General features: G+C 36.2%; 1 protein-coding gene and 1 pseudogene across 6 annotated transcripts in view; both read right to left on the bottom strand.

Moving 5' to 3' along the window:
* Window positions 1-6,905: 6,905 nt before the first annotated feature.
* The window catches only part of l(2)41Ab (lethal (2) 41Ab), a 300,238-nt gene continuing 292,841 nt past the window's right edge, over window positions 6,906-14,302 (bottom strand). For 4 of the 5 annotated variants that reach the window (XM_086838393.1, XM_086838386.1, XM_086838391.1 and 1 more), the window contains 2 exons: window positions 7,810-8,018; window positions 6,906-7,749 (listed from right to left, as the gene is read on the bottom strand). In XM_086838393.1, coding sequence (XP_086694519.1) covers window positions 6,946-7,749; window positions 7,810-8,018 — 1,013 coding nt within the window. In that variant the 3' untranslated portion in view covers window positions 6,906-6,945. Of the gene's footprint in view, window positions 7,750-7,809; window positions 8,019-14,302 lie in introns of those variants that run through there. The other variant, XM_086838401.1, reaches the window with a different exon arrangement.
* LOC147644902 (uncharacterized) lies at window positions 12,603-13,337 on the bottom strand (annotated as a pseudogene). Its single transcript, XR_015272902.1, has 2 exons — window positions 12,767-13,337; window positions 12,603-12,711 (listed from the first exon to the last, which is right to left on the bottom strand). The product of XR_015272902.1 is annotated as an uncharacterized LOC147644902 (transcript).

The raw sequence follows: 14,302 nt of genomic DNA, 5'->3' as shown, positions 1-14,302 counted from the left end.
ATCAAGATCAACTAAAATAAGCACTTTTCTTAAAAATATTAAAAAGCTTACGTCTATATATTGACCAAGAAAAATTTACCTTATTTTGAGAAAATGTTTGAAAAGCACAATTATGTTAGGTTTGTATAATTATTTGAATATTACATTAAAAGTATCATTAAATACCAAATGTTTTTGCATATCAACTTCCTTTCTAAAATCAATTAAAAATTAAATATTACACATATTTCAATACAAGTAAACCTGCATCTAACCCAAGATCAGCAGTGTATATCAAACAAGTCTCTCTTCTCCAAACAAACAATAAGATTGAAATACTTTTGTCGACCATTTAAGCTGATAGCGGTGAACACTTTTGACGTGGACGGTGCAGTCGCATTTTCTCGGATCCTCCGTCGGGGAGGGGAAAAGTAGGTCGTGCATTAAAGGGACTTGGATAGCGATGTCTAAATGCGCGACGGCCGACCGACCTTATTTAAATGTTAGGGCCCAGACGCCTTATACTACTATCTGCCGATTTTCGATCCACGGATTTTGGTCAGCGCTTCGGCGACAGTGTTGAGTGGAACCATCTCTTGTAGGGGGCCCATTCCTCACTTTGCCTCCCTTGATAAATTTTTCTTACCAAGGGTGCCGCCCACACGAAATAGCTGGTCACGCCAGCTGATCGACGGATCATTATTTCTTCCCTATCTTATAATATATAATATCTATATCAGATACAAAAAAAATTCTTATCTTTTGGTAGGCCCTACCTCATTTTATAGCTTATTGCTATTTTTTTTCGTTGCGACCGTAGAATCGTGTTTGTATACCCTTGCAGGGTATTATTATTTCAGTCAGAAGTTTGCAATGTAATGAAGACGTCAAGTCGTCGATCCACCCATGTCCATTTCTACGCAAACAAGTCTCTCAGTTTTGAAGCTATCTATGTAAATGAAACTTCGGAGTAAGTCTTTTTTTACATTTTATATTTTTCTACAATTTTGTGTAAAATTAAATGAAAATCGGACTACTAAATCATATAGCTGCCATAGGAACGATCGAGAAATTAATACAATTATAAATTATAACTTGTTCAGTTTTTAAAAAGGTTTTCTTCTAATTTGTGATATAGCCGTTTTATATTATTTTACGGTTTTGTGTTAAATTTTATGAAAATCGGACTACTTTATCATATAGCTCCCATTAGAACGATCAAAAAATTAATACAATTAAAAATTATAAATTTTTCAGTTTTCAACAGATTTTTATCAAATTTGAGATTTAGCCCTTTTTTGTATTATTCTAAGAATTCAATTTTAATTTTATGAAAATCAGATGACTATATCATATAGCTCCTGTGCAAACGATCGTTAGATATAGAAGAATATGCAAAACTGTGAATGTAAAACTGTAACTATAATATGTATAGGTGAATAAAATAAAAGCAGACATAACTTTATTGCTTTTTAATATATATAATTTATATTTTATCAATTCATAGTGATCAAAGTTCTATCTGCAAGGGTATGTGCCGAAGTTAGCTTTCTTTCTTGTTTTTTATATCATTTATATTGTATTAACTTCTAGTGATTGAATTTCAATCTGCAATGGTATTCAATCTTCGGCGTGCCAAAGTTATCTTTATACCCTTGCAGGGTATTATAATTTCAGTCAGAAGTTTGCATCGCAGTGATGGAGGCACCTCCGACTATATAAAGTATATATATTCTTGATCAGGATCAAGAGTCGATCTAGCCATGTCCGTCTGTCCGTTTCTACGCAAACTAGTCTCTCGATTTTGAAGCTATCTGAATGAAACTTTTTCGGAAGGGGCCAGATCGGACGACTATACCGTATGGCTGCAATAGGAATGCTCGAAAATTTAATACAATTAAAAATTACAACTTTTTCACTTTTCAACAGAATTTGATCAAATTTTAGATATAACCATTTTATTATACTCTATAAATTTGTGTAAATTTTTTTTTTTTATTTGTGTAATAACGAACTACGATATCATATACTATCGAAAAATTAATACAATTAAATATTATAACTTTTTCAGTTTTCAAAAGATTTTCATCAAATATGATGTATAGCCATTTCATATTATTCTACAATTTTGTGTAAACTTTTATGAAAATCGGACTACTATATCATATAGCTCACATAGGAACGATCGAGAAATTAATACAATTAAACGTTTTCAGCTTTTAGCAGATTTTCATTAATTTTGAGATATACCCATTTTATAGTACTCTTAAATTTTTGTCAAATTTTAATCAAATCGGACGACTATATCATATAGGTGCCATACAAACGATCGTTAGATATGGAGCAATAATGCAAATCTGTGAATGTAAAACTGCAAATATAATCTATATATATAAAAATGCTCTGTTCGTGTCTACATCCTTCATAGACTTGAAAAGTTCTGAACCGTTTAAGCCCAAATTTTTACACAACATGCGTTGAGGTTCCATCTCGGTTATTGTCTACTTTTGATGTTGATAGCTTATCTGCGGTTGCGAATATATCAATTTTTTAGCGTTTCCCCGTGCCCCTACTGCTGCGCCCTCTGCAGGCAGCCAGCTGAATCAAAGCATTTCCTGTCAAACATTCAAAACATATTGAAAGAAGAAACTTGAAAAGTTCTGAACCGTTTTAGCTCAAATTTTTAGAGAACATGCGTTGAGGTTCCATCTCGGTTATTGTCTACTTTTGATGTTGATAGCTTATCTGCATTTGGGAATATATCACATTTTTTTTCGCGTTTCTCCGTGCCCCTACTGCTGCGCCCTCTACAGGCAGCCAGCTGAATCAAAGCATTTCCTGTCAAACATTCAAAACATATTGAAAGAAGAAATTGGAGATACAAATTTTTTTTTTTTTTCAGGTTCAGTAAGAAACGAAGACATGCCAACAAAGAAGTCGAGATTGGGTCGTCGTATTCGCAATGCAGAAGCAAAAAGACGTAAGATTACGAATATGACTGACGAAGAACGGCCCTCCATCCGAGAGACTGAGCGGCTGCGCGATGAACTTTTACTCATACAGGTTAATGGTTAGGAGGACCGATTGCAATCATATATTGAAATGTCGTCAGTTGTTTCATTAGTACATTGTCGATATGTATGCAAAAATTGAAACAGAACGTTTGCTGTTCCTCCGATTGAATCAGAAGAAACTTCGGTCCGAGGAATATATCCATTTGCGGGATGCTGTGATGAATGACCGTAATACAACCAACGTTGGAAAGCTCACGATTTTGCAATCCTCATACATAAGTAGTCCACGCCACATGCAGGAATATGCTCATGATGCCATGGCATATGTTCGTTGCTACGGCCGTCCAGACTTATTTATCACCTTCACATGCAATCCAGCTTGGGACGAGATAGTGCAGCTGTTATTTCCTGGACAATCGTATATTGATAGGCATGACATCACAGCCCGTGTTTTCAGATAAAAGCTCAAGTCACTGATGGATTTCATTGTGAAACATGGAGTATTTGGATCTGTGCAGTGCTGGATGTATTCAGTAGAATGGCAGAAGAGAGGATTGCCGCATGCGCACATACTGATTTGGCTGTATGATAAAATTACTCCAGACGAAATCGACGATGTTATATGCGCTGAGATTCCACGGGCCGAGGTTGATACGGATTTGCATGAAGTTGTCATCAAGAACATGATCCATGGCCCTTGTGGTACCCTCAACCCATGTTCACCATGAATGGTAGACGGAAGTGTGGAGGGACTTCGGCAACTTTAAACATGAGAATTGGTGATATTGAGGTAGACAATCGTTGGGTGGTTCCATACTCACCACTATTGTCAAAATCATCAACGTAGAATATTGCAATTCCGTGAAATCGATTAAATATATCTGCAAGGACGTGAATAAAGGCAGCGATATGGCAGTTTTTGGTGTTCAGGCAGAAAATGGTGACAGCAATGCAGTACGAGTTGTCGATGAAATATCTCAATACCAGGCTGGAAGATACATAAGCAGCAACGAGTCTGCATGGAAAATTTGTTCGTTCCCCATTCATGAACGCTATCCAGCTTTAGTTCACTTGGCAGTCCATTTGGAGAATGTTCAACGTGTCTATTTCACATAAAGAAATGTGCAAGAAAAAGTCCTGAATCCGCCAGCGACAACTCTGAATGCCTTCTTCAACTTATGCCAGGAAGATGATTTTGCCGGAACCTTGATCTATTCAGCAGTGCCCTCTTAACCACAATATGCCACAGAGAAACGTGGCAGGGTACAGCTAGTATATCTATACATATTGTATTTGCAGTTTTACATTCACAGAATGAAATGAAAGCAGGTATTACTTATGGTAATTGTTTTTTAAGGGGTTACATACAGTTAGAAATTTAAAAAAATCGATTTTTTTTATTTTATTTTCTTAATGTAAATATATTTAAGAATAAACACAGAAAGATTCATTCAGTTCCTTTGAATATTTCCTGAGTTATAAGTAAATTTGAAAAGGCGTTTCAGAGTGCTCTATGTAAAATGCTCCTACGTTAAGAGCATTCCAAACTTTAAACGTGTTTTTTTCAAAATGGTGTTTTCAAAGTCGGTGAGCAACATTTCTCAAAAACGGCTAGCCCGATTAGTCTCAAATTTTAACAGTTGTCAGTTGTTTCATTAGTACATTGTCGATATGTATGCAAAAATTGAAACAGAACGTTTGCTGTTCCTCCGATTGAATCAGAAGAAACTTCGGTCCGAGGAATATATCCATTTGCGGGATGCTGTGATGAATGACCGTTATACAACCAACGTTGGAAAGCTCACGATTTTGCAATCCTCATACATAAGTAGTCCACGCCACATGCAGGAATATGCTCATGATGCCATGGCATATGTTCGTTGCTACGGCCGTCCAGACTTATTTATCACCTTCACATGCAATCCAGCTTGGGACGAGATAGTGCAGCTGTTATTTCCTGGACAATCGTATATTGATAGGCATGACATCACAGCCCGTGTTTTCAGATAAAAGCTCAAGTCACTGATGGATTTCATTGTGAAACATGGAGTATTTGGATCTGTGCAGTGCTGGATGTATTCAGTAGAATGGCAGAAGAGAGGATTGCCGCATGCGCACATACTGATTTGGCTGTATGATAAAATTACTCCAGACGAAATCGACGATGTTATATGCGCTGAGATTCCACGGGCCGAGGTTGATACGGATTTGCATGAAGTTGTCATCAAGAACATGATCCATGGCCCTTGTGGTACCCTCAACCCATGTTCACCATGAATGGTAGACGGAAGTGTGGAGGGACTTCGGCAACTTTAAACATGAGAATTGGTGATATTGAGGTAGACAATCGTTGGGTGGTTCCATACTCACCACTATTGTCAAAATCATCAACGTAGAATATTGCAATTCCGTGAAATCGATTAAATATATCTGCAAGTACGTGAATAAAGGCAGCGATATGGCAGTTTTTGGTGTTCAGGCAGAAAATGGTGACAGCAATGCAGTACGAGTTGTCGATGAAATATCTCAATACCAGGCTGGAAGATACATAAGCAGCAACGAGGCTGCATGGAAAATTTGTTCGTTCCCCATTCATGAACGCTATCCAGCTTTAGTTCACTTGGCAGTCCATTTGGAGAATGTTCAACGTGTCTATTTCACATAAAGAAATGTGCAAGAAAAAATCCTGAATCCGCCAGCGACAACTCTGAATGCCTTCTTCAACTTATGCCAGGAAGATGATTTTGCCGGAACCTTGATCTATTCAGCAGTGCCCTCTTAACCACAATATGCCACAGAGAAACGTGGCAGGGTACAGCTAGTATATCTATACATATTGTATTTGCAGTTTTACATTCACAGAATGAAATGAAAGCAGGTATTACTTATGGTAATTGTTTTTTAAGGGGTTACATACAGTTAGAAATTTAAAAAAATCGATTTTTTTTATTTTATTTTCTTAATGTAAATATATTTAAGAATAAACACAGAAAGATTCATTCAGTTCCTTTGAATATTTCCTGAGTTATAAGTAAATTTGAAAAGGCGTTTCAGAGTGCTCTATGTAAAATGCTCCTACGTTAAGAGCATTCCAAACTTTAAACGTGTTTTTTTCAAAATGGTGTTTTCAAAGTCGGTGAGCAACATTTCTCAAAAACGGCTAGCCCGATTAGTCTCAAATTTTAACACGACCTTCTAAAATATATTTTCTAGAAATTAATCGAAGATTTTTTCTTTCCAATAAATATTTTATTTTTTATCGATCGATTTTTTTTTGCAAAACTGCCTTTTTGTCAAAAAAATTTATTTTGCTTATTCCTTCTATTAATTTCTAGATTTGACATTACTCTAACGAAATGTGTTTGGTTTTTTAATTTCGGATGATCCAGTTCCGACATATAGTGGTCACCGCAAAACGTCTTTTTTAAGAGGAGCTCCCGGATAACAGGTGTAACTCTCTTCCAAATAAATATTTTTACTAGTTCTAACTCTTAAAATGCAGTTAAAAGATACTATAATATGTGTATAAATTTTGGGATCAATAAGTTAACACGTTTCTTCAGAAAACATTCTGAAAAATTCACATTTTCTTGGCCCTCTAACTGTATGTAACCCCTTAACATATGTAAATATATACATACTAATTATATTGTATGGATTCCTAGTCATCGAAGTTCTATCTGCAAGGGTATATAAACGTCGGCGTGGCGAAGTTAGCTTCCTTTCTTGTTTTTTTATTGTTATTATTAAAATTTGTATCTTACCATATTTTTAAGTTTTTGAAGGTAATAATATATAAAAGTCTGGACTATTCTTGAAGGCATTTGAATTATTCATACAAGTGAATGGTTAGCACATTTTTTAAATTGTTACGTGTTACCCTCCTGTTATTATTAAAATATTATTAAATGATTATTTATTAATATACTTTATTTCCTTTTTTTTTTTAATATTATTCTTTAAGAACATGAAATACTTTTGAAAAAAAAGATTTCCTACTTGGGTAGTCTACTATAAGTGTGTGCACGACTTCCATAAGGGTGTCATTTAATTCGCTTTGCCTTTGTGAATGTTGTTTGACTGTCATTTCTGATCGAGCTGTTTTCTGCGGAGATTTTAAAATATTAAGCTTCCGATACGCCTTTGCTCGTGTTTGTTTTCTTATAATTTGTTCCAAGTTAGCATGCTTAGCCAAAATGCATTCTTCTATGCGCTCTTCTATGTAAGCATCTTCTTTAATTATATCATTAAGGTCAGATTGAATTCTGCGCAACATGTAAATCATGCGTTCAATTTTATTAACATCGTCTAATAAGCGTTTTTCTGATAAATAAATTATTTCATTCCGAATTAACTTTGCTCTGTTGTGAACTTCGTCTAAACGTACTTGAGTTTGAGATGCGTTTTTTAATTTTTTAGTTTTGATTTTAACACGTTCTTTAGTTGTTGCATTAACAAAAATTTGTTCCCGGTGCATAACACAATGTTCCAGATCTTGAACAAGTCTTTCTTGGGCACGTTTAAGTTGACCATATCTAATATTCATACGATGAATTTCAGTTTTCATAACACCGATTTCACCGTCTAAAGATCGCTCTGACTTTGACCATTGAATGGTTTCTTCAAGTAATTTATATTTTGTTTCCCACGATAATGTTTCTCTATGATTATCTATAACTAAATCTTTGTTAAGATCAATTTCATTCATAAGTTCCGTGATTGCTCCTTCCAATTTCAAAATCCCAAGCTCAAAATCCTAAAATAAAATATATTAAAATATTTTATACAAGGTAGATTTTAGTTCGGATGTACACACCTTGAGTAGTTCACTGTACTCTGTCTGTTCATGCTCAAATTCAGTCTCTTCAAAGTCATGGTGTATCCTTTTTTTATAAATTTTATCATTTAGTAATTCCAATTTTGAAGTAAATTTCTGAATATTTAATTGTAAGTCCTTTGTTTTGCTTTCTGATATTTCCAGTTCTTTATCAATTTTAAGAGACTTTTGCTTAATAATAGAAAGTTCTGAAAATAAAAGAAAATAGGGTTAATAGTTGTTTTTGACTTATATTGTAAAATTATGATGACCATGCTCAAGCACAATAGCAAGAAATCAGGATAGGTGAATATCCAAAGTGCTGAAATGTGAATTCTTAAATATTAAAATCTCCTAGAACTACCAACTGGTCTCTATCCAAAAGTCTACTGGAAACCATCTCAATAGCGGAAAGGTGATTCCAATAAATAGGAAGTTCCGACAATGGAGGTATGTAAGAACAGGTAAATAAAAATGGAGCTACCTTTGATAGATAGCTTCACACTGAGGAATTTAACATCGCTGCATTCCACGAAAGTTAATAATTCTGATATAAGTGAAGATTCAACCGCTATAGGAACTTTACCCCATGCCTGATTGGGCGATCTAGCCGAAATTCTGTGAACACAGCTTCGGGTAACATCAGCGGCGCCACAAACAAAATACACAAATAAGAATAGCTGCATGCACACGCAAAAGAACGGGAAGTTAATAAACACGAGGTAGAAGATTGCAAAATTTAAACACAAATCGAGAGCACAAGAAAAACATGTCCATACACTTGGAAAAATTCTAGAAAGATATAATCAGATAAGATTATATTGCCCCTTTTGCAACCAAATACGACCTCGATATGTGCTTGAGATATCTATTGCAGTTACTAGCTTCATAATAATCCGCTTCCATGGGTTGCTAATCTTAGCAATACACTGTGGAATTTCCTCGATGACCTCGTCGCACCGGATCACTCGGTGCCACCTAACTATGGGAGATTGGCTGGGGGTACCATGAGGTCCGAAGAGGTTTTTGTAGCCGCCTTTTAGTTTTAAACACTTTTTATTTCTTTTCTTCTCTTATTAATATTTTCTTTATTGTTTAGTTTAGAACTTTTTATATTTGGTTGTATCTTTTCTCCACTCTTTACACTTCTTGTCTTTACAACTCCTGTCTTTACACTTCTTGTCTTTACAATTCTTGTCTTTACACTTCTTGTCTTTACACTTCTTGTCTCGTTCCGATCTTCTCACCAAGTGATCTGCCGCTCTCAGCAACCACTCAAACAATCCCCATTTTCAGCCAGTCGCTCTCTCATGCTCTCTCTTGAGAAAGCGTAACATCTCAATTAGAGTGGCCAGAGCATACTTATCTTAACTGGCCTGCTACAACTCGGCCGTCCTGACTTTGAGATAGCCCTCTATCTCTGCTTAGAATTATAACTTAACTATTATTTACAATTTGTTTTTTTTGAGAATTGAATTGTAAATCAATTCTTAGATTACTATCTTACTTATAGTTTTAACCAATGCATTGCAATGTCTAATATTATTTGCACTCCAAACACCTTCATATGGATGGCGAGACAACTGGAACCCATCAATATCTTTAAGCAAATATCTGTCATTTTTTAAAACTTTTTCAATTACATAAGGACCTTTATTTTTTGGAATGAGTTTTCTTGACGCTCCTACAGTGCTATCAAAATTCTTTACCATAACATAATCTCCTTCTTTATATTCTGTAGCAATTTTCTTTTTTGCATTATAATATTTTTCATTCTTTATTTGAGATTTTCTTTGTTCCTCTTCTGCTTCTTTTCTAACATCTTCTAAAGTTTTCCTAACATTTTCTACCTCATCTTCGTCTTCTAATCTTTCCTTTAGATTATCCAAAACTTCTCCTCTCTGTGTTATCCCAAATAGTGTTTCACTAGGACAGTGCTTGGTACTATTATGAATCGTATTATTCATTGCATATTCTACTTTTTCCATAACTCTATCCCAATGTAATCCCTTTTCCGGTGCTGTCAATTTTGTTATCATTGGTCCTAGACTTCTATTGATTCGTTCAACTTGGCCATTATCCTGCGGCGAGCCCGTCGCTATTTTTATGTGCTTCACGTTACTTTTTTCCATAAACTCTGCAAAATCAAAACTGCCCCGATCTGATACTATGCATTTAGGTATACTATAAGCTCGAAAATAATCTGTTAATGCATTTATCACCTCTTTTGTATTTGTCGTTTTTGTTGTGTACAACCTAACAAACTTTGTAAAAGCATCTACGACCACAAATATATGTTTTTTCGATCTGCTACTATCTACCGGCCCATAATGATCTATATGAATGATCTTAAAAGGTTTGTTGCCTTTTGGTATGCTATGTAAATGTCCATCTCCTCTACCTACATTCGGAGCATACGCTATGCACTTTAAACAATTTTGAATGTGTTCAACGACTTTATCTTTCATGCGTGGAAACCAATAGCTCTTCCCAATAACTTCTAACATTTTATCCCTCCCAATATGACCCATTTCATCATGATACTTGTATAGCACATGTTCTTCCATTCGATTTGGTACGTAAAATAATAATCTGTTGCCGTTGCTTTTCCTATAGATCACGCCATTTCTCATTTCATATATCTTATGCTCGCAACTTTCTAACATTTTCCTAATTTCCTGAACCTTTACATCTTTTGATTGACAAATTACTAAATTTGTTTCGAATGTATTTGCCCCCCACTATCATAATATTGTTGCATCTACTCAATGCATCTACATGTTGCATTTGTCTACCTGCTCTGTGCTTTAATTCATAATCGAATTCCTGCAGCTCTAGTGCCCACCTTGGGTTCAACTCAATCTTATTGAGGGTTAAAGTTAGAGAGTTACAGTCTGTTACAATTTTAAATCGTTTGCCTAGCAAATATATTCTAAATCTTCTTAACGCGTAAATTATAGCTAAAGTCTCCAATTCAAAACTGTGATACTTCGCTTCCGTTGCAGTTGATCTCTTCCAAAAATAGAAAATAGGATGTAACTTGCTGTCATCTTTTTTCTGAAGATGTACAGCCCCAAATCCTAAAGCACTTGCATCACAGTGAAGTTCGACATCATCTCTGTAATCATATAAAGCTAACACTGGCGCTTCTATTAACTTCGCCTTTAAAAGCGAAAAACAATTCAACTCTTCTTCTTCAAACCTAAAAAGCCTATCCTTTCTCAATAAATCATATAATGGTTTCGATAATATATAGAGAAATCCTTAATGAATCGTCGAAAATACGAACAAAGACCCAAAAAGCTTTGAATTGCTTGCACCTTGCCTGGAATCAGAAAATTTTGTATAGCTTCTAACCCCTTGCTATCAGCCCTAATCCCATCTTTTGAAATTAGAAAACCTAAATATTTGACCTTGTCTTGTAAAAATTTGCATTTATCCATTCTCAATTCTAACTTGTTTTCTACTAACCTTCTAAAAACTTCTTTTACAACATCTAAATGTTCTTCTAAACTTTTGCTTGCAACTAAAATATCGTCCATGTATATGATTACCTTCTTTTCTCTTATCATATCCGAAAATATGTCATTGACGAATTTCTGGAATACCTGTGGGGCTGTTTTAAGACCCATGGGCATCCGTAGAAACTCAAACTGCCCCAACGGGGTGGTAAACGACGTATATTTCACTGAGTCTTCGTTAAAAAATACATGAAAGTAGACATTCTTAAGATCCAATTTTGTAAATACCGATTTTCCCACTAAGCTATCTAAAGGTCATCAATTAATGGTATCGGATAATTGTCCTTAGCCATGATTTTATTCAATTTTCTAAAATCTATGCAAAGTCTAAGTTCACCTGACTTCTTCTTCACTAATACGATAGGAGAAGCATACTCCGATTTACTAGGTTGAATAATCCCATCTCTAATGTATTCGTCTAACATTTTTGACAATGCTTCCTTCTCACTATATGACAGTCTTCTTGGTGCGCAGCTAAATGGTTTTGAGTTTTCTAACACTATTTTCATTTCACATTTTATTTTCGGAATTTCCGGTCGCTTGACTTGAACATAATGCGTCTCTAACAACTTGATAAACGTTTCACAATCCTTATAGTTTACTTGCTCACCAATATTATAAAGTTTTTCTTCCTCACAGTTTTCTAAAATGTTTATATCCATAATTTTCCGATCAAAATTTTCGTCCAACACACCTCGATGTTCCTCCCCTAACCCTTTTGTACCTAAAGTTTGTTCCCGTATGACATCTGTACCTAAATTATTATCTTCCAAACATTCACCTAAGCTTGTATCTAAACCATTTTCTCCTAAATTTGTACCTAAAATGTTCTCATATAAACTTGTACCTAAACTATTTTATCCTAACGTTGTACCTAAAAATTTCTCACCTAAACTTGTACCTAAATTATTTTCTCCTAAATCTTTTTGATCTAAATCTGTACTGAAACTACCTTTATCTAAATTTTTGTCCTCGAAAATTTCACTTTCTAAACTTTCGCAATCTAATACTCTATCCAATTCATAAGGGCCCTTAGTATTGTCATTCACTAAACTAATGTTTGTATTACGACCGACTTGGGTTTTACATTCCTCGATTGTAATCATTTTTAAGGTTTCTAAATTAATTTCTAACTTACAAGCTTTCATAAAATCTCTCCCCAGCACAATATTACAGAGCATAGATTCGCTAGCCACAACAATTAATTTAAACCAAATCTTTATTTCATTTTTTAATACAAAGCATAATATTTTTCCAAGGCTTTTCAATAAGCTTTTGTTTAGTCCAAAATAACTTTCTCTTAGAGGTTCCAACTTAATGTTTCTCGGTATACAAGAACGTTTTATGAACGAAACTGGGCTTCCCGAATCTATTTGGCACTCTGTAATAATAGACTGGTTAGTATTTTCCCCACAAAAAATTTTAAATATTCTTACATAATTGTTTTCCACCTTCTTCTCATTCTGGGGACATACAGCAATACGGTGATCCTCTGCGCCACAGCCATAACATGAACCAGGCTCTCGCTTTAGCTTGGTGCACTCCCAGTTCCAGTGCCCCTTGCCATTGCAATTGAATCATCGAGTTTCGTTGTTCGTCGAAACCGCCTTTGCTACCGACGCCTTCGCCTTAATTGACGCCCTTGCTGGCAGCTTGATGTCCGCAAACGCTCCTCGGGGCATCAAAACATTGCATTTTAGCCAGCATTCGAAGACTTGGTAATGGAATGCCCTCTACGAGCCCATCCACCAGCTCATCCTCTTCCATCGCCACATCCCGAGCCAATCTGCACTTCTCCTCGAAGTATATCGCAAATTGTTCATCCGGCGACCAGATGCGTGCCTCAAACTTGCGCCTTAATGCCGCTTTTGACTCAATGCTCCCAAAAGCTAGCTTTAATTCTTCGATGAGCTCGTCCATTGGCTTCGCCAACCGTCCGGCCTCAGCATGCAGCCATTGTAGGGAATCTCCCTCGAGCTTGCTGATCAACAGAATTCGCCGCTGCATGTCTGTTAATCTATTTCTCTGGCCATGTTAAAACCCGGTGATGCGAAACTGTCTGTTGCCATTTCGCCATCTCGCTGTACGTCGCCTCTGCCGTCTCCTCTGCCGTCGCCTCGTTGCGGGTTCTGGAAACCGTGTCACCTAGCGGTTCCATCTCCACACACTCTTCCGGAGCACTGCCTCGAATTTCAATCGGGACCTTGGCTAGCCTTGCGAAAAGCTCCACTTTTGTACCCTTCGTGGGCAAATTTAAGAGCTCCAACCACCGCTTCAGTTGCACAACCGTTATATCCGCTATGTTTAAGTCCATTATTTTATTTTAGTTTGATGAGAAAAATTTCGCGTTGGTATCCCACTTCTGAAGTTTGTAGCCGCCTTTTAGTTTTAAACACTTTTTATTCTTTTCTTCTCTTATTAATATTTTCTTTATTGTTTAGCTTAGAACTTTTTATATTTGGTTTTATCTTTTCTCCACTCCTGTCTTTACACTTCTTGTCTTTACAATTCTTGTCTTTACAACTCCTGTCTTTACACTTCTTGTCTTTACAATTCTTGTCTTTACACTTCTTGTCTCGTTCCGATCTTCTCACCAAGTGATCTGCCGCTCTCAGCAACCACTCAAACAACCCCCATTTTCAGCCAGTCGCTCTCTCATGCTCTCTCTTGAGCGTAACATCTCAATTAGAGTGGCCAGAGCATACTTATCTTAACTGGCCTGCTACATTTTTGAGTTTGTATCCATGTTCATAAACGCCAGCGTTGCTCGACGAGGCGAGCGCGGCGGGCTCGAGGGGTTTGGGGCATTAAAAAAGGTCGACTGTGGCTTCGCCCGAATGCCATCACAGTGCCACTTCCGACCCAAGGTTGCCTGGCCCTGGAAATGTTCACTTGAACGCAGCTGGATTATCCCTCAGCTGCGAACCATGTAGTCATAGGTCGCACAGGATCAGGCGATTAGACAATCATCA

The sequence above is a fragment of the Drosophila serrata genome, unplaced genomic scaffold (genome assembly GCF_035046125.1).
Source record: "Drosophila serrata isolate PLE 108 unplaced genomic scaffold, ASM3504612v1 contig_69, whole genome shotgun sequence".
Taxonomy (NCBI): Eukaryota; Metazoa; Arthropoda; class Insecta; order Diptera; family Drosophilidae; genus Drosophila; species Drosophila serrata.
The sequence above is the reverse complement of the archived record's forward strand: the minus strand, read 5'-3'. Positions and strand labels throughout refer to the sequence as shown.